At 38.6% G+C, this 25,766-nt stretch overlaps 4 protein-coding genes and 1 pseudogene across 4 annotated transcripts; 3 read left to right on the top strand and 2 right to left on the bottom strand.

Moving 5' to 3' along the window:
• The first annotated feature begins 2,188 nt into the window (after window positions 1–2,188).
• Window positions 2,189–3,561, top strand: LOC121741671 (annotated as a pseudogene).
• Window positions 3,562–5,247: 1,686 nt separating this feature from the next.
• LOC121741916 (loricrin-like) lies at window positions 5,248–9,188 on the top strand. Its single transcript, XM_042134868.1, has 2 exons — window positions 5,248–5,427; window positions 6,941–9,188. Exon 2 carries the CDS (start codon window positions 7,254–7,256, stop codon window positions 9,078–9,080), a length of 1,827 nt encoding a protein of 608 aa, XP_041990802.1. The 5' UTR covers window positions 5,248–5,427; window positions 6,941–7,253; the 3' UTR covers window positions 9,081–9,188.
• Window positions 9,189–15,936: 6,748 nt separating this feature from the next.
• On the top strand, window positions 15,937–17,423 carry LOC121742368 (NAC domain-containing protein 104-like). Its single transcript, XM_042135487.1, has 3 exons — window positions 15,937–16,341; window positions 16,675–16,925; window positions 16,992–17,423. The coding sequence occupies exons 1-3, from the start codon at window positions 16,179–16,181 to the stop codon at window positions 17,121–17,123; spliced, it is 546 nt and encodes a 181-aa protein (XP_041991421.1). The 5' UTR covers window positions 15,937–16,178; the 3' UTR covers window positions 17,124–17,423.
• An 873-nt stretch (window positions 17,424–18,296) lies between these two features.
• On the bottom strand, window positions 18,297–22,678 carry LOC121742382. The gene is made up of 6 exons (XM_042135504.1): window positions 21,914–22,678; window positions 21,737–21,812; window positions 21,244–21,339; window positions 20,632–21,152; window positions 20,138–20,274; window positions 18,297–19,555 (listed from the first exon to the last, which is right to left on the bottom strand). Exons 1-4 carry the CDS (start codon window positions 22,028–22,030, stop codon window positions 20,743–20,745), a joined length of 699 nt encoding a protein of 232 aa, XP_041991438.1. The 5' UTR covers window positions 22,031–22,678; the 3' UTR covers window positions 18,297–19,555; window positions 20,138–20,274; window positions 20,632–20,742.
• Window positions 22,679–22,771: 93 nt separating this feature from the next.
• On the bottom strand, window positions 22,772–25,549 carry LOC121742381 (putative clathrin assembly protein At1g03050). The gene is made up of 2 exons (XM_042135503.1): window positions 24,479–25,549; window positions 22,772–24,090 (listed from the first exon to the last, which is right to left on the bottom strand). The coding sequence occupies exons 1-2, from the start codon at window positions 25,104–25,106 to the stop codon at window positions 23,015–23,017; spliced, it is 1,704 nt and encodes a 567-aa protein (XP_041991437.1). The 5' UTR covers window positions 25,107–25,549; the 3' UTR covers window positions 22,772–23,014.
• Window positions 25,550–25,766: the final 217 nt, after the last annotated feature.

Genomic DNA, 25,766 nt, shown 5'->3' with positions numbered 1-25,766 from the left:
ACAAAATAAATCATTAATACTAATAATTTATATAAAATAAAATTAATGTTGTTTGACTTTTTAACTAAATAATAGATGAAAGAATAATTAAACTTAAACTAAATACTACAAATACTTAACCTTGAATAAATACTCAAATATAAATTTAAAATTCAAATATATTTAAACAAATCCTAATTATATAAACTCAAAACTCTAAATTCGTGTAGTGTTAAAATAGTTAATTAGTACTACTAAACATAACCAAATATCAATATTAGCAATCAACTATCTTAATCTTTTACTAATTATTTAGATGATCATAATTAAATTGAGGCCCACAACTGTCAAGCTCATATAGATACACCTTAATAAAATAATTTAATAGTCTCCATCGTCTTCTTCATACGAAGAAATACAGAACCCGTCGTCTATCTCTCTACGGTTATTGTTTCCGCCATTTCCTCTTCAGCAGGCCACAGGCATGTTTCTTCCCCCAATAAATACATAAATAAGAAGGGGTGTTTTGCAATTTTTCACAAATTATGCAGTAGCTACAGTGCTATCGCATATTTGGGTACCTACTGTTCAAAAAACGCAAAAATGGGGGATTTGAGATGCGTTTTGGTGTATGGTTGGGGCTTTTTTTTTATTGGAAAATGGGTTTTCCAGTATGGTCAGAGTTGCCCTAAATATTCATACCGTTCCATGTGATATAGGAAATTTTTTTTAGGCATAAAAGATTAAAAAATAGATATTTAACACTATATAAAATGAATTGAGAATAAAATAAGAGAGATGGAGAGAGAAATAAAGTATAGAGTGTATTGTTTTTGTCAAAATAAAGAAATGACTCTGTTGGAACGTCCCAAAAAAATGACTTTATTAGCATGGAACGAAGAGAGTAATATTATTTTTTTCTACTGTAAAATTTTAAAACAAAACTAAAGAAAGAATATTTCACTTTTCAGCAATCATTTGATCAATGATTATTAGTAAAATATTTACAAAGAAATGGCTGAAATAATTACTCCCTCCGCCCCATTCAAGATGGTCACCTTTCATTTTTTATTTGTCACAATCAAGATGGTCACTTTCCAATTTTAAAAATAACCTCTTCTCTCCTCATTAAAATATTCAAATAATTTTTTTCTCTCTAGTTTATTACACCTAACAACACTTTCTAAAATCTCGTGCCACTCAAGAATGTGGCCATCTTGAGTGGGACGGAGGGAGTATAATACTACCAATTAAATTATGAAATACTAGTGTAACGCCCCAACCCATATAGTGTCTGCCAGGGTTTGTAATCCTACGACGACATAAGATGCACTCCTAGCAACTATTAATAGGAGTATCTGTTAGTCCATGCGTTCAAAATTATTCAAGTTGTATGTGCCAAGTTATTTGTATCATTTCCATTTATGGAAGAATAAAACACAACAACTATAGTCGCTTAATTAATTTTATTTCATATCTTACTTAACCTTTTCTTCTCTTTCATCTTTTATTTTTATTTTTTATTTTATTTTATTTTATCTTCATTTGATACAATAAATACAATTTTCTCAAATATCATATAAAAAACACGTCAGGCAATATGGGACTAAGGAAGTTTTATATTATCACAAAATGGTTAGAGTTTCTAACAACTATAACTCATATTACTAAGTTATAGACATAGCACTAAAATACAAGATGCTCCAATAATAATGACTTGATATTTGTTTTCACACTTAAAAGGATTAATAAATTGAGATAAAGTATTAGTAATACAAGTTGGATGTAGCGATCTTGATGACGAGCAATTTTGACTCAATAATACTAAAAGCGGTATAGGGAAGCGCAATTATTCCTAATATCAATTTAAACCTCGGCTAATGTATTTATTTTGTCTAATAAAAAAAGTCTTATTAGTGGGATATAAAGTAAAATGTTACTTAATTATAAAGTAGGAGAAAAAAAGGATATTTTTATAAAATAGAAGAGATAAATAAAAAATGGTAGTAAAATGTTTCTTAAAATAAAAATGAGAATAATTGGTTCACATATTAAAACAAAAAAAGAAGACTATTTTTAGTGAGATATTTTTTCTGTACAAACTAGTATCAGTAACGATGGTCCATTTACTCCATAGTATTTGTGACTCCTAACTTCTAAATTTCTAATCTATATTAATTGGAGGAAAATTGTTTTCACTAATTGAACAATGGCAACTGGCAAGTATATTTCAGTTTTTGAATATATACTACAATTTAGTGATTTACAATCGCCATTTATACATCACTATCTCAGTTCTATTGGACACGTATTATGACTATTAAGTAATAGTAAAACAAATCATACCAAATTAGGTTACTAGATAGAGGCCACCAAATAGTGCAAAACCAAGTCAATTATCAGTAGCAGATTTTTCTTCACCGAACAAAATTAGGCTATCTTAGAATCCATTTTACTAATAAAATACAGCAATGTTATTTTACATTCTATTACAATAGTATATTTTAGGAGTCGTCCCATTTCAAAATTATTTCAGGGCAATAATATCTCTTCTGTGTCATTTCCATCGTTGGTCGATTTTGTCACATTGACACTTTGGAGCGTACACATCAATTTACTAAAGTCTCAAAATGGTCCTTAACATATTGCATTTTTTTTTATTTTGGTCCAAAACATTATCTTTTGAATTATTCGGTCCCTCACATTTGAAATCGGATCACATTTGGTCCATTTTGGACGGTTCCGTCAAATTTTTGACGGTTTTAATTACCAGTTCACAAATCCGTCGCTAATCCGTCACTAGTTGGGAGAAACTGATCCGTCACAAAATCCTTCACTAATCCTCGCGGAAGGCGGCCACGAGACCATCATCCGCACCTCCTACCTCGGACAGCACATCACCGCCGGCACCGATCCCGGCGAGCGCTTCTTCTCCGGCACCGCCATCTCCCTCGCCGGAAACGACAACGTCGGCTCCGACGTAGTCATCTTCTCCGCGCAGACTGGAATCCCCCTCTCCGGCCAGGCGAATTTGATCTCCGGCGTCCACTGCTACAACAAGGCCACCGGATTCGGCGGCGTCAGGATCTACGTCCAGTTCCCCGGCCTCTCGCAGACGCGGATCGTCGATTCGTATTTGGATTACACCGGAATCGTCACCGAGGATCCGGTGCAGCTCACCGTCACCAACACGTTCTTCCTCGGCGATGCGTTTATTCTGCTCAAATCGGTGAAAGGAGTGATGAGCGGCGTCACCGTCGTCGACAACACAGCAGCGATAAGGGGATCGAGATCGTGCAGATGGAGGGGAAATTCGATCAATTGGATCAGGTCGCGATCGAGCGGAACACCGTCAAAGGAATGGCGGTGAAGACGACGGTGGCGAGAGCGAACGTGGACGGCGGGGGGCCATCGGCGGCGCTGCTTTTCCCCAATTTGATCAAGCAGGTGCAGTACGTGTTCGTGACCGATGCAGCGTCGTATCCGAGTCATTTTTTGCGGAATATTTCCGATAACAAGGTTGTGATTCAGGCCGACGCGGCGGTGCCGACGAGGGTTTACATCATGGCGGATCAAGGCTGATCGTATTTGTGAATTGAGTCAGTTTTTTTTCGTTTTTAAGCCTTTTTCCTAATTGGTTGGGGCTTCGATTTTGAAACGCATATTTGTTTTCAATCCTAAGTTTCGATCGGGAAATAATGTATTTATAATTTTTCAAAATAGAATCTAGGTGGTCAATAATATAAATAGAAAAATAAAGGTGGAATTTCACCATGGGGACAGATTAGTGACGGATTTTGTGACGGATTAGTGACAGATTTGTGACGGATCAGTTTCTCCCAACTAGTGACGGATTAGCGACGGATTTGTGACCCGGTAATTAAAACCGTCAAAAATTTGATGGAACCGTCCAAAATGGACCAAATGTGATCCGATTTCAAATATGAGGAACCGAATAATTCAAAAGATAATGTTTTGGACCAAAATAAAAAAAACGCAATATGTTAAGGACCATTTTAGGACTTTAGTCATTTTAATTTAAAGAAATTTTTTTAGAGGAAATCTTAAAAGCTTGCATTCATGTATTTAGACTAATAAGTACACCCCCGTCCCGGATAATTTGTCTCATTTTTCCATTTCGGTCCGTTCCACATAATTTGTTCCATTTCACTTTTACCATCTTTGGTAGTGGACATTATATTCTACCAACTCATTCATACTCACATTTTACTAAAACTAATATATAAAAGTAGGACTCACATTCCACTAACTTTTTCAACTAATTTTTTATTGCAGTTCTTAAAACCCGTGGTCGGTCAAAGTGAGACGAATTATCCGGGACGGAGGGAGTAAAAGTTAAGATGAAAAGCTAGAAATGTCGAATGTTCGATTGTTTGCATAAATTATACTCCCTCCGTCCCACTACAAGTGATGGATTTCTTTTGGACACGGAAATTAAGAAAATGATATATATTGGGTTAAAGTGGAGAGAGTAAAATATGCTTGAGGAAAAAGTAAGAGGTATAAAGAGCAAATAAAGAAAAAAAGAGAGAATAAAGTAAGAGAGATGGAATAAAGTAAGAGATGATTGAAGTTTTGTTTTTAGCTAAAAAAGGAAATTGATCACTTATGGTGGGACAACTCAAAATGGAAAGTTGATCACTTGTGGTGGGACGGAGGGAGTATTCTTCTACAAAAGACATTATTTTATTGATCGGTCGAACACGTGCACTTACAAAAAACAGGTCAGTTTCGATTTAGATAAAAATCAATGTTCAGAAAAAAAATACAAAGTTAATATATAGTACACATTTTAAAAATGAATTCGAAAAGATTTAAAAAAAATGAAATGTTATTGTAAATACATAAAAATAACTTAATAAAAGCAGAATAATAGTAGTATTCTTTATTTTTGTGGTGAACAGCTAAAACGAGATGATTCGGGCACGCCAGCCAAATTCCACCTCCGCCACTAAATTTCCTGACATCAGCGAGGGCATCCATTTCACCAAAGTGTCAGAAAAGTCCTCATCGAATTGAAAAGTCCTCCCTCAAAACGAGGGCAAAAACGGTATTAACAAACGCCCATCGCTTTCACCAAAAAGCATGCAATGTCGAGATAGTGGTTTGGTTTGTTGCTAAAAACCGTCGAAAGCAGAAGACAGTTGTTTTAGGTGCTGCTTAGCAAGGGCAGATTCGTCATTCACCACCACTAATTAAGAATTCTTAAGGTGACCTAATCAAGATTAACACTATTTAACTCTTTCATTCCCCTAATTAACTCTTTCTCTCATTTTTTTTGTAGGATTATTCCACTTCTTGTTGTTGCTCTCAGCTTCCCTTTCTCGTGTTTCTCTCTCTAAATTGGATTGGTAAAGTTAGGGCTTTCTGCAATGGGTTGATACTTGAGAGACTTTCTATATTCGTGGAAAGGTTTTTCTGCAAAGGGTAATTTTTTTTTGCCATGTTTACTCTTTGCTTTGTAGTTTGTTCCATTCGGTTCCATAGCTGCGGTGCTTTTTCCATTCTCTCTCACTCTATCGATGTTTGAAGGCAGATTTTAGATGCTATTCATAGATTTGGGTTTAATTTTTTCTTCTTCATTACAGGAATTACATGAAATGTTTTGTTTTTTGATTGTTGTTTTCCATCGTTTGCTAATTGAATTTTGTTGAAAAATGCTAGTAACTGAGCTGCTCCCTTTTCCAACTAATTTTTTGCCTATGTTTCTCTTATTTATTTAAATTAGTGCTTTTGGGTGAAATTTGGGGAAAATGAAGTGAATTTGTGTTTTTTGGGTGAAATTTTCATACTATTTCAGTGGACTAATTTGTATGATATTGCTGTGAGGAAATTTGGAAGAATGGTTTACTTCAATTTATAATCGTGAATCTGATTAATCTCTAGATCTCATATTTGATTGGTGAATTTCGTGTTGAAGTTGTTGTAGAAAAAAAGTTGAGGTCAATTAATTGGTTAAATATGAAGAAACTGGTTTCAATTGAAGGAAGTCTACTTTGCTGAAGTTACTAGAGTATTTCTTAGCTGTGTGCAGATTAGAAGTTGGAACAAGTATGGGAAAATATATGCAAAGCAGAAACTCGGGGAATTCCTAACTCAACTTTTAAAAAAATCCAATTATGATCGAGTGAATTAAAAATGATCAGATGAATTCCATGAAAGCAAACATGTTATAATCTTGGGGATTAGTTTTGATGCTGGTAATACAATTGCTTAAGCCTTGTCATAAAATGAAATTATGGAGAAGCTTAATAGGGTATGAAAGGGAAACAGTTTTTTGCTTTTGTAGTAATTTCATTATAAATTTTTGAAGTTCTATCTCTGAATCATATTTGTATTGTTTTTGACTCCTTGTTATAACTTCTCTTATTTTAGTTTTGAGTGGAAATGCATCTCATAATTTTCCTATGTTTATCGAGTATAAGGAGAGGTTCTGTATTGTCAAATCTCTTCTCCAGTGATCAGAAAGTGTTCGAATATGTGAACTTGATTTCATTACATATGTAAATTTATAATTAGCTTCCACAAAGCTAAAATACTTGTATCTGGTGATGAATATATGATTAAAATGATAATTCACTGTGCTCTTTGTGTTCACACTATCAATCATTTCCAACTACTTTAAAAAAAGATGTTGAAAAAGTTGGTCTATTTCTTCGTGCTAAAATTCGTTAACCTTTTTGACTCTCCCAATCTTGATAATTGTAGTTAGATGCTAGTATTTCCATTGGTGCTGACTTTGCTCTTTTGTGCAAATATCCCGATGCTTTATCAAAGGTTTTGTTTTATTCTCTGCAGTACTCTTTAAGTTTGATCACCAGAACCAATTTGTTGACGCGTTTGAACTCTAACTTTCATGCATCATTCTCTTAACTAGTTATTCCGTGGCATTCGAGAGTGAATTTTCTATATAGTAATCTGTTTTTTTCTTTTCTACCAGGTTCCTGAATGTTGAGGAGGATCCTTTGTTTACAGTGGAAATCAATGGCTAGCAGATTTAGTTTACCTCATTTTCCGATATAATACTCACATCTCACTTCTGAGAGGCAGGAAAAGAATGGATAGATCGGATACATCAGGTTTTGTAAGCGGTGGAGGTAGTTTGTACGGGTTCGTTTCCCCTGTTTTCTTCATTTTACTGTATGGATTTTAGAAATTTATTCGATAGCATTATTTGGCTAGTAGCCATTCATCTCTTACAAGAATTTAGCATAGGAATTTGAGTGAGAGCTAGAAAAGAGAATTAAATAAAAATGTATCCCTCTGTCTCAAGAGACTTTACAAGGGTTGGTAATGCTGGAGATACTACTTTAAGGTTGGACGGGTTTGGATACGGGGCACGTGAGACTGTCACGATAGGTAATAGTCAAACCAGCAATGGTGTTCACGTTGCTGCGCCAGATGATGGATGCAAGTTAGTTCTAGGCTTGGGCCCAACACCAAGTGCTTATTCTGATGAGTATTCGCCCACCGGAGGTAACAAATCTGGTGAAATGCTTAGCCAGAGCCTCTCCTTTCAACGCGATCTGATGTTGAAACTAGGTCTGTGCAGTGGTTCGGATGCAGTTAAGAATATACTTGAGTTCTCGGCTTCCAACCACAGCCCTCGTGATACAATGCATCATATACCTTCAGACAGCAACAGGTTTGCGGTTCCAATTGTTGATGAGGGCTCTACTTCAGCCAAGAAATCCGGGGGGTACATGACCCAACTTATTTTGGCACCAAGAGTTGATAATACCGAGATTTTGCAGTCAACGAGTAAGTCGTTGGAGCACGGTGCTCAATCTCACCACCAAACTTCTCAGATGACATCGGAGCCTTCGGGTATTTCAAGTTACTCCTTGAGTGCAATATCCGAGCCAGGGAATGCTGCTGTGTCGTCAAATAGCAGAGGCGGTAATATGAAGAGATGCAAGTTTAGTGGATGTACGAAAGGCGCAAGAGGAGCAACAGGGTTGTGCATAGGGCACGGGGGCGGGCAGAGATGCCAGAAGCCCGGGTGTAACAAAGGCGCAGAGAGCAGGACGGCCTACTGCAAAGCCCATGGTGGTGGGAGAAGGTGTGAGCATTTCGGCTGCACTAAAAGCGCGGAGGGAAACACAGATCACTGCATTGCACACGGTGGAGGGAGACGCTGCTCGCATCCAGGAGGGTGCACAAAGGCAGCTCGAGGGAAGTCTGGTCTCTGCATCCGACACGGTGGGGGAAAGAGGTGTAAGATCGAAGGCTGTGCGCGTAGCGCTGAGGGTAAGGTCGGTCTGTGCATCTCTCACGGTGGAGGGCGACGCTGTCATTTCCTCGGCTGTGGAAAGGGTGCTCAGGGAAGTACCGCGTTCTGTAAAGCGCACGGTGGTGGGAAGCGGTGCGTGTTTGCAGGCTGCAACAAGGGCGCGGAGGGGAACACCCCCCTCTGCAAAGGGCACGGAGGTGGGAAGCGCTGTATGTTCGATGGTGGTGCGATATGCCCTAAGAGCGTGCACGGGGGCACGAATTTCTGCGTGGCGCACGGTGGAGGGAAGAGGTGCGCTGTCGCAGGGTGCACCAAGAGCGCCCGTGGCAGGACGGATTGTTGTGTGAAGCACGGCGGCGGGAAGCGGTGCAAGTTCGAAAACTGTGACAAGAGTGCTCAGGGCAGTACTGACTTCTGCAAGGCCCACGGCGGCGGGAAGCGCTGCAGCTGGGGGGACGGGAAGTGCGAGAAGTTCGCGAGGGGGAGGAGCGGCCTCTGTGCTGCGCACACGAGCCTGAGCATGAGCATGCTCGAGACGAACAGCGGAGGGATGCTCGGCCCGGGGCTGTTCCATGGCTTGGTGCATGCGAGCGGGAGCAAGTTCGATAAGTCGTGCTCGTCGTCTGGCATGAGCGTCCTCTCGGACTCGCTTGAGAAGCCAGAGAAGCGGCAGCCGCGGATCCCGCCACAGGTGTTGGTTCCTTTGTCGATGAAGGCGAAGCCAGCGGAGCAGCCGGAGAGGAGCAGCGGCGGCGGGAGGAGCGTAGATTTGATTGGGCCGGAGGGGAGAGTTCACGGCGGTGGACTACTATCCTTGCTAGGAGGAAATCTGAGTAATGCAATCTAGTTGTAAATTGTTGTGTAAATTCTTCAGCAACATTAACTTGATCATGGGAGTTATTGTGTTGTAATATAGTATTAAATGTTTAATAAAGTTGTAATTATATATGCTTAATAGATTTGTATGCATAGGCAAATGTGTGACCAAATGTTTGATTTATTGTATCCTATTTTACTAAATTAAGTAGACTTTACCAAAATGATTTTTGCTATGTAAGAGCATCCACAGACCACAATAGTTCGTGAACAGGCAATAGTCCAGTCATAACTCAGCCATAAACTCCTCTGCCACATCAACAGCACTAAATTCCTCCTGCTACATCAGCAGGACAAGCAACTGGACAAGTAATAGCCCAACCATAGCCCAGCAACATCATCAGCACTAAAACAAAAATTAAACAATCACACAAAATACAGAATTAAATTTACGACACATATACGGGAAAATTCAATAATAATATTAAAAATTTAAAAAGTACATTAATTAAAAAAAAGTTAAATAAAAAAAATTACATTACTTAAAAAAACTCCTAATCCACGCACGAGCCCCCTGCCTCCGCCGCCGCCTCACTCCTCGCCGTCGTCGCCGCTATCCGGGACCCCCAAATCTGCGGCATCTGAGCCCGCGTCAGAGCCCCCCACCTGTGACGCGCCGGGATTCAAATCCTCTCGCATACTCATGAGCACGGCGTGAAAAAAACTCTTCTCCTCGGGGTCAGTTGCATTCTTCCATTGATCTATGATCTTGATCATCTGAGCCTGCGCTTGTTGACGGGCCAAGAAGACGAGGTCGGCTGTCGAGCTGCCAACAGAGGGAGATGCCGACTGGACCTCCTGGGACCTATGGCGCTCGCGTTGCGCCCGCCTTTGACCAACCGGGCGAGTGCGGCGAGTAAACGCGGGAGGGGACGGGGTCTCCTGAGCATCTTCGGGGAGGTCGTGGGAACCGCCGCTGCTACCGCTGGCGTAATCACCTGAATAGTTCACGCGCTGCTTCTTCGGCCTGCCCGCATCGACACCTGCCCGAAACTTCTCGGAATCCATTAGCACCTCGTAGTAGTTCCAGTAGGTGAAGTCCTTGTAAAGCCCGGGCACGGGGAACTCTTTCTCTGCCAGCCTCCTGCGGTCCTCGTCAGTTTGGCCGCTGGACTTCATTCGGAGGGCGTTGGTGTACAAGCCCGAAAATTGGGAGACCCCAGCACGGATTCGGTCCCACACCTTCCGGCACTCCTCCCCGCTGCGTGTCCTCCCCTCCGGGCAAAATGGCTTGTAGGCTGCTGCTATTTTAGCCCACAAGTTGAGGATCCTCTGATTGTTCGAGGCGAGGGGGTCATCGCAAACACTCACCCACGCCTTGGACAGCGCGACGTTCTCCGTGTCCGTCCACTTCCTCCGTGGCTGGCTGTCGTCACCAGCCGGCTGCGACAACTCGCCGACCACCCCCTTCCCCTTCTTCTTCTTGGTCACGCCCCGACCCCGCCCTACTCCTCCCGTTTGAACGGGAGTGTCCGCATCCCCGAGATCTATCCCCAACTCCTCTAAGGAGAAAGTATCACACCCAGTGAACTGCGTCTCCGCTGGGCTTTATGTGTGCGAAGCAGCAGTAGCAAAATCAAGACTGGGGCGATAGACGTTGTCCCCCCTCTCCCCCGGCGCCTCCCGCCATCCCCGGCGTCCCCGCCATCCCCGGCGTCCCCTGCATCCCGGGTGCCCACCCCGGCATCATCGGCATCATCGGTCCCCCCTGACCCCCCGGCATCCCCTGCCATCCCGGCATACCACCACCAGATGCCATCCCGGGCATCATCTGCTACCAAGGGTACATGTTGTTGTAGTACTCGGGCATCTGATTCCATCCACCTCCCACGGGGACCGCGGGAGTTTGAGACCCGCTCGACCCTGAAGTTGGCTCATTGTTGAGATCTATTTCGCGTTGTTGATCTTGTACAGAAATTAAGATAGAAAGAGTATTCGTTAAAACAAGTGGTACGAATGAAAATGTCGTGCAAATCGCGTATATATAATGTTTTGAAAATTAAAAAAAAAAAATTCGCTCGCCGGTTCCTTGCTGATCGGGAGGCTGCAATAGTGGCGAGCCGATCGGCGAGAGAATCGGCGTACCCTCGCCGAAATTCTCGCCGATTTGGCGCTTGCCGGCTGCAATAGTTCGGCGAGCGCCAAAAATTGGCTAGCCGCTCGCTTGCCGACCACTGGAGATGCTCTAATGGGAGGGTTAATATTTTCCTTATAAATGAATTATTTTGACTTATAAAGGATTTGGCCTCAAGAATTAAGAGGTTTTGTTTCCATATCTTTCTTAAAATTAAAATAAATATTACGTACTATCTTTCTTAAAATTAAAATAAATATTACGTACACTACATACTAAAGAAATTGTATATATGCTTATGCATGATGAATATCAGAATTTGTGTGTAATATATTTTACGTTAAAATATAAACTTGAATCTTTTAAAATTCGTCAAAGTGGACAATGCTGTTTAAGCTTTTTTGATAAATTAAATTGAATTCCATGTTAATTAGTTATTATAAATAATAATAACCCGTTTAGCTTTATATGTATTTAGCAAATATATATAAATCACATCCGATCATCACAAATCCTATTTTTCCAATTTAATTAGGCTACATAACAAAGCTTCAAATCGAATTTATTGGCACCACCACAAAAATACAAAAAGAATAGAAAAAGCCACTCAAGAAAAGAAAAGAAAAGGAAAAAAAGAAGCAATATCATCATCGATCGCCTAAACATTATATTTGTAACCCATCATTTGTATAAAGTTAAATGTAAGGCTCTCAAATTCCATTATTGGAGATTGCTCAAGACACAATAATAATAAAGCATTATTGATGAAATGAAAAGGCATTAAGCTAGAGTTAGGCAAAAAGGATAAAGATGATGAATTGTTTTGCCACTATCTATATAAAGTGGATTTTCACTTAGAGAAGTGACACTACCATATGTATATATGATATACCACTCTCTCACATCACATTCATTTTATGTCATTTCAATTCTAATACGCCTCTTGAGAGATTGAGATATTGATAACAACTCCTCTCCAATTTCGTAATATTCACATTTGTTTATTTTAATTGTTATAATTAAATATTTTAGGCACAAAAATGTACAATGGTCGAATGCCCACATGCACCCTTTCACTTTCAAATAATTACATTGTTATAAATATGTATAGCTATATTTAATTTGTAATATTATGTTAGTGGATTATTTGTGGGGTTGTACCTTTCGTTGGGAGGGTTGTTAGTGCCCATGAGATTACGTTGGAAAGTCATGATGCTATTCATCACTACACTCTTTCAATTACAACCTTTTTTTTTTATCTAGCTTAGATATTGACGTTAATGTCCTGCAAGAATGATCGAACTAAGAGAGAATTCAAAGAAATCCTAGCCCTTAAAAAACAGTTTCCTCACTACTTAATTATACGAGCTCCAGAAACCCTAAACAACTGAAATGGAAAAATAGAATATACGGAAAACGAAATAGAATCCGAAAAATAGTAAAATGACACCTGATGCCTAAAATCCAGTGATGAGTTCGATTCATCCGTCTATTTTGCTAGTCCAGTGCGAATTTTAAGTTATTCCGAGACTGTAACTTTTTCAGCTTCATTGACTAGAACTGCATCAGATATATGTGTAGTTCATGTCCTCCATATAACTAACTATAAGCAATGATACTATCTTGAGAAATAAATCTAAGCAATGTTTATTAATAAGCAATGTCATAAGAATACATACTTTTATTATAGTGACAATATTGAAAGAGTGTAAGGTTTACGTAATGTGAAGATAAAATATTGTCGTTTATATTTTATCGTTTGCATGTGGTCATACATTAATTTGTTTTAATTATTTAATGAATTTATAAGAAGATTAATTAGTACTAAAATAAGTGAATTTAGAAGAATCCCATTAGGAATCATGTGTGTTGGGTTGGGATTAAGACACATGAATTTGTCTAACTTGGTAGGTGCGGTTTCACTTCAATCTTCTCTAATCATAACTCTGTTTGTTTTCGGTTTAGAAACATTTCTATCACAAGTTTCTATGTTTGGAAACTAATTACTTTGATCTCGAAATTTTCTTGCAATAATAAACCACAACCACAAGCCGACAATACTTCTTTGTTGCCAATAATCCAAAATTGGGTTAGGACAAGATGCAATACTCAAGTGTAATAAGGTGAGCCATGTGAAGTGGAGAGTTGTCTTAATTCTGTACTTTGTGAAAATTTGTGAGGTTTGGCTAAAAGATTAAACAATCATGTGGATGTTAAACCACTACCTAGGGTCTATATAAGTCAATCTAATATGTCTAAGTTAATAGTAATTTCTTTTCTGAACATTTCAAGTTAAACGAGTGATTTTCTCTTCTTACATAAATCAACCATTTGAATCTCTCATACTTTATTAATCTCTATTTATTTATATACTTTATTTTCTAATCATTGAACTCGGTATATACTATTTTCTTAAGTCTGGTGCCAAAGAGAATTGTCTCGATTAACTTAAGAAAGAGAGTATATTGATATAATTACAAATACTTAAATTGTAAATAAAGTTGTATTCACACAAGATGCAACCCAAGGCATAAAATTTCATCAAAAACAATTTCCTTTCTTCACATGATAGTAATTTTTCATCATGTTGCATTGTGGATTGTTAACATATTTCTAGTTTTTTGATGATACTCATCTTTTTGTGGAGTAAGAGATGCAATTATAGAGGCCACCATTTGAAGGATATGGCAATGGAGAATCTGGTACACAAAAATTGATGTTGTACATATATGGACAATAACAAAATAATAATGGTGCACTATCAATATATTGTGGAATGCAATGTAACATGTGCAATTGTTTGTAGTGAAACATGATTTCTACTAGCTATAAACAATTAATTAATGCGCAAATATTATGGGTAGATAATACTTCTTCCGTCCCATAATAGATGCCACACTTTCCTTTTTAGTTTGTCACACAAAAGATGTCACATTTCCTTATTTGGAAAAAGTTTCTCTCACATTAATATAAATATATTATTTTCTCTTTCTACTTAACACACAAAACAGTACATCCTAAAATCCCGTGTCAATCCCCAAGTGTGACATCTACTATGAGACGGAGGGAGTATATGATAGGGACTACTTCACGTGTATTATGCAACGGTAAATTTGATCTATCTTTATTATTTTGGGTTTGATGTGATGCTTTTTTTATTTTTTTTTTGAAATCTCTATACATAAAAAAATAGAAATAAAAGGATTCGTGCGCACCAAAAAGTAATATCCTAGTAAACGCTCTATGGAGTACTACATATTTGTTTATAAAAATGATAAAATTCTATGTCAGCTCTCCATCAGAAAATTTTATGTCAGCTCTCCATCATCACGAGTTTTCGTCTACTAGCACCAACAAAAAGTTATTATTCGTATATAAAAATTATTCATTTCACAATTAAAATGTGGAGTAGTATTTTATAATTACAAATAATTGGTATTATAAATAAATTAAATATAATTGTTTTTTATGAATAAAAGTGAAGGGCCTTGACTTATAATTTAGTTGGGATGAACTTATATGAGCTTTTAAGAGATATAATTTGGATAACATTGTATTTAAGAGATAGTATTATAACGAAAAAATGATTGAATATATTACTATTATAACGAAAAAAAGGTAATTGAACTAATAGTGAAGAAAGGAAAAAAGTAATTAAATGTATAATTAATGATTATTTACTTGTAAAAAATTAAAATGTAACATATTTTATGAAATAAATGAAAATATTACATGTTTACATCTTTTACGGGGCATAGACAGTAAAATAAAATAAAAAATCATTGGTTCACACAAAGCAACTATCACAATTCACTAGCAAATTGGCTTTGGAAGTTGCTTTCTTTCCTCGTGATACTTAATTTTTTCAATTTGATTTGTTCACACTTTCTTATTTTACTTTTATGTAATTTGTTCAAACACCCTACTCATTGAGTTCATGGAATGCAAATCAACTTCTCCTCCAATTAAATTTCTAAAAATAGAAATCTTGAAGCACATTCACCTTAATTAACCACCATTAATTGGTTTTTAGCTAGATAAGCACTAGCTTGGAATTATCCAGTTCGATCTCACTGTTAGTGGTAATTAATTAATTTAATTAGACCCACGAAACATCTATATTCCCTTATCATTATCCCAACCAATTGGGTTAAAAATAATACTACTAGTAATAAACTTTTCAGTAAACCAAAACTAACCTCACACAAAGAGATTACATCAAAGTCTTAATATATGTTGTCCATCTCCAAAAGTGGACATAAACCGAACCAACAAACATTGGCAAAACCCAACCAATTAAACCAAGAAGAAACAATAGTTCGAACACCTAAGTAATTATTTGTAATAATTGGCCATGGTCACTTCCCTTGAGATGTGGGCCTTCTAACATTAGTTCATTGAGCCCCAAAACCAAATCCATTGCCACAATGCCACGTGTGATTTTGGCATGAGGGCTTGATGATATAAGCATGAAGTGTCATGAACCAAATTGTATACACAAGATAATAGGTGTGTTGGATTCATTAGACAAGATAGTAATCAAATACAATATGAGATCAATTAAAATGGAGTGAAGGTGAGATTTCATGCGTCAAGATACATTGTCATAGATTAATCTTTAAAAGAGAGGAAATCGAACTGGAGATAAAAATAAGTATGATCTATAATCGTAAGTAAACCTGACCTGACAATCGAACGAACCTATAGAGTATAGATAAATGTATTAAAACAAGGTTCCCTTGAATGACAACATATCTCTATACTTGAAAAGCAATCAAAGGTGTGCACCATCCGCCGTCTTAGAGTGGGAATTCATTTAACTAAAAACAATGCCCTATTGGATATTTGATGATCCCATCACAACACACACTACTCCCACACACTTCTTCCATCTCAAGTCATCCCCCTCTCTCTCTATAAATACCCCAATATCTTGACCATCAATACACCACCTTCATCAAGTCCAAGCATTGCATTTGCACATACATAATCAAGATGGGAGATAGCAGCTTCAACTTGCCGCCCGGGTTTCGGTTCTACCCGACCGATGAAGAACTCTTGGTCCATTTCCTCCACCGTAAGGCGACGCTTCTGCCTTACCACCCAGACGTCATCCCAGATCTTGATCTTTACCCCTATGATCCTTGGGACTTGGATGGTATTTTCTCTCTCTCGATATAAATAGAAAAGCTACTGTCTCAGAATGACTTGAAATTCTCGAGATGAGGAATCGAACTCATAACTCTATTGGAGGAGTGATGATGCATGTTGGGTTATATCTACTGAGATTGTTTAAGGGGCAAAAACGTCATTTTACTATTTTTTGGATTTTATTTTAATTCCGTGATTTCCTTTTCAGTTGCAAATAGTGATGTTTATTGTTTTTGCAGGCAGAGTTTGATTTTGATAATAAACGCCATTCTGACAAAACTAGGGTTTCTTAGATTCTATCGTTTCGGTCATTCTTCTTCTCGTTTGCACGTGCATGTAGGTAAAGCAATGTCGGAAGGAAAAAAGTGGTATTTTTACAGCAGGAGAACATCAAATAGGGTTACTGAGAGTGGATATTGGCAATCAATGGGAGTTGAAGATGCTATTTACTCGAGTGGTGGCAAAAAAATTGGTGTTAAAAAATACTCTACTTTTTACATTGGTGAGCCTTCGGAGGGAGTCAAGACTAATTGGATCATGCATGAATACAAGGTTTCAAGCTCAAGAAAAAAGACTTCAAATTCCATGATTGTAAGTAGTGTTTATGTCATTATTTAGAATATTTAGATGGTTTTAAACCAATTAATTTTATTGCAGGATCATAGTAAATGGGTTGTTTGTCGTGTGTACGAGGAGGAGGAAGATGGTGGTGGGACTGAGCTCTCATGTTTGGATGAAGTTTTCCTCTCACTAGATGATCTTGATGAAATTAGCTTCCCCAATTCTTGAAATAGAATACCCAAAAAAAATGAAAATATTATAGGTAGCTTTGGTTATTGTAGAAAATCACAAAATGTGTTGGGGTTATTAGAAATGTGGAGGTTGAATTAATGTTTGATCAATGTATTAATTAGAAGATGGGAATTTGTGTATTTGGATAAAACTAATGCCAACAAGGTGGCTTAGAATGTTGATGTGCGAGCCTTGATATTATGACACGTGCAATAGAATCTTGATATCCCTGGATTATTCAGAAATTTTGAAAATGTATATTTCCATTTGAAGAGTTGAAGGAATTCTATTTGAATCTTTCATCCTTATAGTAATATATTTTAGATCAAATCAAGTAATTTAAATGCCCACAAGGGGGCATAGTGGGGTCATTGGAAGTTTGTTCAGCTTCCTCTTGGATGATTATGATTTCATTCACTTTTCAAATTATTTTACGAATGCTTTTATGTATTATGATTGGTATTTGGTTCTAGTCTTGTACCACAAACTTAAGGTGTACAAATTCTTTTTTTAATTATATATTTTATTCGGTGGCTGCTTAGGGAAGCATTCTGTCATTTCTGATGCGATCACACTCACTTTTATAACATTCCAAAAAAAATCAAATGGAAAAAATCAAACAGGGAAAATGTCTCATTTTACTACTATTTAAGCCGTTAATAAGAGTGAAGCATATTCCCACGAAATCGGAACTCTATTCAATTAAACAACAATTTATTTCTATTAAAGAGTGTTCTTTAACAAAAGTTAGTTTACCCATTATATTCCTAATATTTGTAACCTGATATAAAACATTAGTAAGAACTAAAGAGCCATACACATTTAAATTAAACCACTTTCCAAAAATAATAAGTTGCTTTCACAACAATCTAATACACCTCACTGCAATTGGAAAACATATAGGGTATAAATATCACTATCTTATTATATACTAAGTATACAAAAGTTGAAGCCCAAGTCTTAAATTGATGTTCACTACTATAAACAAATATTTCATGCTTAGGATGTCAATATATTCATCTTAGGATGAGAGAGAAACTTGTGAAAAAAGAAACATAATACAAGTTCATGTATGTATCATTTCTAAGTTAGCTTAGTAATCATCTCCCCCACATTAGACTTCATATGGTAGAAACAAAATGCACATGCATCTCAGAGAGAGAGAGAGATAGCAATTAATCGTGTACAAAGGCAAGTCCCAATGTACAAGCTTCATGGTTAGAACTTTGCTTGAAAAGGACCAAATGAAATTAAAAGCAATAATATATGATTGCACAAGACATGCCCAAACTCAACTTGATCACAAAGTTTTTGAGTTTTATTGACAAAGACACCAAAAGGGGAAAGACAACAAGCCCTTGACATCAACCACAAACCAAACCTCTCATGTTTAACCAAGTAGGTGTGATGATTCCAAGGCCATGAAAACAATCAAACAGACAAACATCAAGCACATACAAAACTCCACATAGTATAGAATCATTGCTCTATACGAAAGCTATTCATCGGCTTTAAACATCTGAGGTCAAACTAGGAGGCTTAAACTGAGTCAAACAGAAACTACTTCAGATTAAAAGTACAAATGAATATCTGAGGTCAAACTAGGAGGCTTAAACTGAGTCAAACAGAAACTACTTCAGATTAAAAGTACAAATGAATGGTGTTAAAAGGAGAAGAAGGCATTCATGAGATGCAAAGTGGAGGTGCCACTAATAGCACAAACTTGGAAAAAACTCAAGTGATGTAATGGGTCCATTTCTGTAACCATCAAACATTTCCAAAACTTGAATGGATACATATTCCCCACAACTTTTCTAGTTTATCGATTATGCCCGGTTGTTTACCAGCGTAATTAATGAATATGCTGACTAATAATTACATATGCTACGACTAAATACATCTTCAATGTAAGCATGTAGACTAGATGGGATTATACAGCATATACAAGGAGCCCTCAACTTAAATATAAGCAGAGTTCACTAGTAACTTGGATTGTTGTCACATGTAATGGGACAAAAGCAATAAAGATAAGATTGTATCCAGTGAAAAGGATGTATGAACCTGACGTTACGAAGGGGTATAAACTCTGTAGCAGCCTTGTTATTCCAAGGGAGATAAGCTCTGTGTCTGGTTGCACTAAGAAGCATTCAAGGAATTTCTTCTTTTGTATGTTAACCCAAGTCCTAATTTTCAATAAACGGTTTTTAAGTTGAATCTTGCAAATAAAGGACTCTTTAACTAGACACCAGGTGATTGATAGCGAAATAGTAGCTTCCAACGATGACAGATGATGCGAGTCCAGAACGGGCCATCCGTAGTCCTATGCCATTCAGCAGTAAATTTCTGTCAGCAGGGTGGATTCCAGTGAGCCTCTCAACTCTATTCCCTGACTTACGCCACTTCAAAAATTTCCTCTCCAAGGATAAGTACTGCCAACGGAAATTTTGAAATTATAAACTCACACAAGGGAAAAAATCGAGAAAAAATTAGATCCAGCATTTTCAGAAAGGTCTTCTTATTACAGAGTTAGTAGCTACAGAAACATCTTTTGGATTTTTATATAGAAATGCATTTCTTGATAACAGATACCGATACAATAGGGAAATATATTCTTATAACATATCAATTTTAGTTCAAATATATTAGGAAGGGTGCTTAAATATACCCCCTCACCAAACCAACGAGGCTGGGGAATAGAATACTTCTGAGCTGAGAACAAGGTGTTGGATACTAAATCAACAGTGCTATAGAAAATAGTGGTTCAAAATGCTGGAGGCTTATTTGTAAGGTTTGGCTGGCATATTTTTTACAGCTCAGCTAATTCAGTCTACAAATTTGACACGTGCGCACATGGCCCACATATTAACATTCAGTGATATCAAAACACCAACCAGGTATGCAATGTGAAATGCTAACACAGATCCAAATAGAAATATTGAAAATATGAAGTGGAATTCATTTCTGAAATCGATATTAGACTAAACCTCTCTTCGGGCCGATAAACACTATACCTTATGTAAAATAGTGCACTTGTGATCGACTTCTTGTGGTGTCAAAACCATGTGAAACAGCTGCAGCAAAGGCACCGAAAACTCCAGCTGAAAGACTAACAGCTACTGGAGACAATGGACCAACTTCACTGTCATACCTGAAAAATGTTTTGTAAATCAAGGAAAAAGAGAATAAACAGATCACTTAGGCATAATTCTAGTTATATCCTACAAAATTTACAATTTACCACTATAGTCTATAACAGGAGCTAAGTTCTTGCTTAAGGAAAATTCACAAAGAGACAGATCATTAAATCAGAAGCTTTTTAAATGCTGAGTATTAACAGAAAAAATGGGAAGACTTTTAAGTTTCATATCTCTTAAGAATATGACTACAGTGTTCATATTTTCCTCGGAATTGCTGATGAAGTGATAGAATAATTCTTTATTTGCGTAATATGCAGACTCAAAGAGGACATGTATAATGGGAAACCAGAAAAAGGATGAATATAAACCTTGGCATAGGATCCATATTCACAGCTTTCCAGTTGATCATGACTTGGTGTAAAAATTGCCAGCTCCCTAAAAATAAGCCACCAAAAATGGAATCTCTCACTATACCAGATCTATAACCTCTCCAGAGAGCCATCCATCCTTCCAGAGAAACAATTTCTGATAGAGTTCGAGCGAACATTGCTAACGGGAGGTGGTTTCCCAGATCCTGTCATCATCCATGGGTATTCTTTCAAGGAATGCAATATGTTTCCATTTCTATTGGTCAAGGTGGACAAAAGGCCTATGGATTTGCTCATCACATTCATATCCAGGGAATATCTGGGAAGCAATCTCGAAACTAGAGGAGGAACAGCACTCTTTTCAACAATGGGTGGCGGGGGCATATTGCCAGAAGCAGAAGCAACCTGAGCACGAACTTTGATCATTTCAAATGGAGAGCTTATCAGTGATTCGACTGTTCCAGAAGCAAATCCTGCCAGTAGAGCCTCAGAGAGAAGTAAATGATCATCCTCACGACCATCTGGTGAGGAAAGATTGGGGTGATCAAAATATCATCTCTAATATGGAAGAATGAATAAACACCAAAAGAGATGCAGAAATTTTGAAGTTACCTTTGTAGAATGCGGTCAAAATCTCATAAACACCAAAGCGAACACCGAGACCTAGCGTTCTTCCCAAAGACAGCCACCCAACGCCACTGTACCAACCTAAAATAAACATGAAAGAAAAAGGTATGATGGCGCAGAACTGAATTGCATACATGTGAAAGCTATGTATAAACCACAGTTGAGGAGAAAAGATGCAATGAACCAGAAAACAACACTACAGGATCGAACGAGAAAAGATAATTAATAGGACCAGTTAAAAAATATAAACATGGAAGGTGCTTGATCATTAATCATATCAAGTTCACCTCAAATAGATAGTCATGCATGTTCTTGACAATCCATAAATATCTGAAGCTGATAATTCCCACATTTCCTAAATCCTAATGTTACCAAGTGGAGTAGTTAAATTCTCTACAAATTTTGCTCTCTTTGTACAATTAAACTCCTCGAAATTGCTCCATTCACAAACTGAATATTTGAAGAGTAAAGAATTGACCTGAATATCCCGGTAAAACTCGCACTCTGTGATAAACATCAGGTGCAGCTAACGGCCTCTTACCGGTGGAGCCAACCTGTGTTCAATTCATCACACAAATACCTAGAATAAATAATGACGAAGTTCGATCGATCGTCCATGGATATCAATGAGAGATCAAATTTACATATTTGAAACCTGGACCAAGACTTTGAGAGTATCCAGCGGGCATGTCACGGCCGTGCCTAGGGACACGGACGCCGCCGCTGCGGCGGCGTGCAGCGCGAATGTCTTGTTGTTTAACAATTCTTCCATCTTCACAAGCTGAAGCTGACGAATTCACTCCAAATTTCGACGCCGGCGGTTTTACACATTAACTTTTTAAGAAATAAAAACTCCGACGAAACAGAAATCGTGAGGTGCAGAGAAGAAAACAGCAGCAATCGATAGCTAATAGTTAGCGGCTGAGGCGGCAACGCTTCTCGTTTTTACTCTTCAGCTGAAATTTCCCGCTGCATACCTCTCCTTGTATTCTTTCCTATTTCCCCTTCTCCAAATGATGATGGGCTTTGCTCTTGCTAGAAGTCAGTGGGCCTGTTTCATTAAATTCACTCTTTCTAGCGAAAAAAGTGAAATCACTTTGAAAAATTATGATAGAATTTCCTAGATGTAGATTTGATTCACGACGCGTTGATGCCAAAGAAATCCTGTCAATCCAATTCTCTTGCTCCGAAAAAAATTTCAGCTCGTTCCTATAAGCTAACAATTAATAGCGTGCAACCTGTTTGATGAAAGTCCTCACAGAGATGTTTTGAAGTTATGTGATGAATTTCGAGATGCCATGGCTGCGGTTATGTAAAGCTATGATTTCCGATCAACACCGCTACCTCTCTTCTTAAGCCCTAAGGTCTGGTTCAATTTTCTGCAATAGCAACGCTTCTCGATTGATACTCAATAGTTGTAGGAAGTATTGGTATATGATCATGCTTGCATAATTAGGTTTAGTGTTTGCAGCTGATTTACTTGTTACTCAAATTGACAAAACGTGAGAAAAAGTTATGCAAAAGAAGCTAAAATTGAAAACTAGAAACCATCAAAACACAATCTTGTTTCCCTTTATAGGAAAAGAAACAAGTTAATATCTTCCAACAGTGTCTTGAACTTGAAGCAGTTTTGTGCTGGTGGTGATTCTTATCTAACTTGTATTAGATACTCGCAAAAAACATCACTTGTTGCAGATTTTCTCTTCATAATCTCAAAGGCTGTCCCTTCACTTCATCTCTCTCTCGCAAAACAATCTCAGTGCGCTGCTGCGTACGCGTTTGGAATGTATTGATACGGACTCTGTTGTTGCAAATTCGCTAATCCCATTTGTCCGTGCATCCCGTCTCTTGTATACTGCTGCCACAACAGCTGCTCTTGTACTAATAGCATCTGCTTCTGCTCCATCTCCAACATTTGTACGTAGGCAGGTGGTGCAATGGCAAGAGAAGCTGCGAAGGGGTCGTTGTTCAGTGAGAAAGCATTAGGTCCATAGTTAGCAGGTGAATGTGGTGCCGGCAATGCCAGTGTGGCTGGTCTCCCAGCCAAGCTGCTAGCACTTCCGTTGGCATAGAAACCCGAGGAAGCTTGCATTCCCCCATATTGGTACATGCCATTAAAAATCAATGGATCGAAGCCTTGAGGGAGAGACGGCTTCTGGTTTGACAAATGGCTAGCGGACTGAACTAAGGCCATCTCCCAATCCCCTGATTCTGGTTCGTTGAAGGCTTCCCATGGCGAACTTGTGCTTGTGGAAGGAGTTGTGTCCGGATAGCCATCAAACAGAGCTAAAGCCAGTTGATCCCCGAGATCCTGTGCAGTTGGTGTGTTGTCGTACAGGTTCAGCAGATCACCTTCTTCTCGAGTTTTCTTATGTAGCTGCGGTGCAGGAGTCATCTTTAAATCATCTGCTGTTTCTTCCTTGATTGGTGACAGCAACTTCTGAGGCTCCTCTATCCAGGCTTCTTCAGCGAGAGCGAGCGCTGCTTGCTGTGGCTCGATGGCCTTCCTGCTGTGCAGCGTGGATGACTTGTGGTGGATGAAGTCGTCCATTATGTCGAGTTTTGGCTGGGAGATTTTCCCCACGTTGGGATACTCATGGAAACGCATGATCCCGACGTTCTTGCACCAGCTGTAGAAGCCATCAAGCTCGTCGTACTGCTTGGAGACGTGCGAGAAGATGTCGTGGACTTGCATCATGTCGGGTACGTCCAGCTGCATAAAACGCTCTATCAAGGTCGCTAGTATTTCGGTTATGCAATGGTAGATTTGGAAGCTTTCTTTCAGAATGGGGTAGAGTGCCACCACCACAATTCTGTTATGCTTAGCAGCACCTACAACACCAAATTTTGAGCATTAACTCAAGAATGATTGCTAAATCACATATTTATCTGTAGGATAAATTACCAAATAAAATTACTAAAGCTGTTCAAACTTCAAATTCTGACCCCATCATTCCCTTTTCCAGCTATTACGTGCTGATGTGGCAACCGGTTTAAAACCAAACGACAACGTCTAATTAAGTTTGAAACGACGTTTTGTCCACGTGTTTTAAACCGACAGGCACATCAGCGCGCAATTTGCTGAGAAAATGGAAGGATTGGATAATTGCAAAATTTTGGTCTTTCGTTATTACTTTTCAGATTTTGAAAAGTGTGGGACAGACTAAAATTTGATCATCTTTCGTGATTTATTTGCCCTTATATACATATAGTATATTACCTATTGGCCTGCATGCTAAAAACCTCTGAAGAAGCTGCATGAGATGATCAGCTCGGGCGAAAACGGCCTCGGTGTCCATCTCAGACACGGGAGTAGCCCTCACGACGACGGCACCGCTATCCTCCTCCTCCTTACGATCTCTGCCCCTCTCGGCGTGGCCCTGCATCCTGAACTCGAGGAGCTCGTCCAAGTACAAGGCGTACGTCCGGACAAACGCAGAGTAGTCCCACGCCTTCCTCGACGAATCCCTGAAATCGCAGAGGTTGAGGAAGCGCGTCCCGCGCCTGGTGGTGAAAAAGATGTCCTGCTCGAAGGCAGTGCCTCCCTGAGACAGGAGGCGCTGGACGAGCAGGAGGGCCTTCAGGGCCACCACCCAGTTCTTGGTCCGGTTGAGGCGCCGGGCAATGATGGCGATGCAGGAGTTGACCATGGAGCGCGAGTAGCAGGTGAGGCTGAGGATCTCGGCCACGTAGCACTGGTTGGGGGGGTTCTGGCCATGGCGGGTGGCTTTGACAATGGCGACTTCGAGGTCGGAGAGGGAGCTGCTGGCGGTGGAGACCTTGGCCAGGCTGATGCTGGTGTGATCCTTGAATGCTCCTATAACTTGTTTGATCTTGCTCTGGGCCATGCGTTTTTATCTTCCTTTTCGCTCGTCAATCCTTTATTTATGTATTCGAGTTTGATCCGACGTTTTCGAGTTGTTGAGGATGAAAGAGGGGCGGAGAGATAGAGATAGAGATAGAGATGGAGAAGGAGAAACAGGATTGAGGAAACTACCTACCTATTTGGATTCAAGAATCTAAACAGGTTGAACTCCTGTTTATTTTCTCCTTCTCTATCTCTCTTCCTTCTTCATCTCATGTTTGTTTTGTGGAGTTGAAAAGATTGGCCTCAAATTTGGCATGAAATCAGGACACCCAGTGAAGTCAATGGGGTTAACATGGACATTATTGTATGTTTCTAACTGTTTGTTTAATGATCCTTTGTGGGAAGATAATATAGGAGTATTGATATAATTGATTTGTGTAGTCTCTTTTTCAATGATTTTGGTAATTCAATTGGCCACGCAGTGGAGATTTTACTTGTTACCTACTTATATTGTATTTTGATCACTATTTTAGAATTAAACAAGGACTATACAGTTTGAATGTTCCTTTTGTTTAGTGTCTATGTCAATAATTTTCACCTATTCTGACGCAAGGATCGAATCAAACTCATCCATATAGAATAATAGTAATAACTTTTTTAAAAGACAAATCTACGATAAAGTTTAATACTAAGATTAGGT

The sequence above is a fragment of the Salvia splendens genome, chromosome 7 (genome assembly GCF_004379255.2).
Source record: "Salvia splendens isolate huo1 chromosome 7, SspV2, whole genome shotgun sequence".
Classification (NCBI taxonomy): domain Eukaryota; kingdom Viridiplantae; phylum Streptophyta; class Magnoliopsida; order Lamiales; family Lamiaceae; genus Salvia; species Salvia splendens.
The sequence above is the reverse complement of the archived record's forward strand: the minus strand, read 5'-3'. Positions and strand labels throughout refer to the sequence as shown.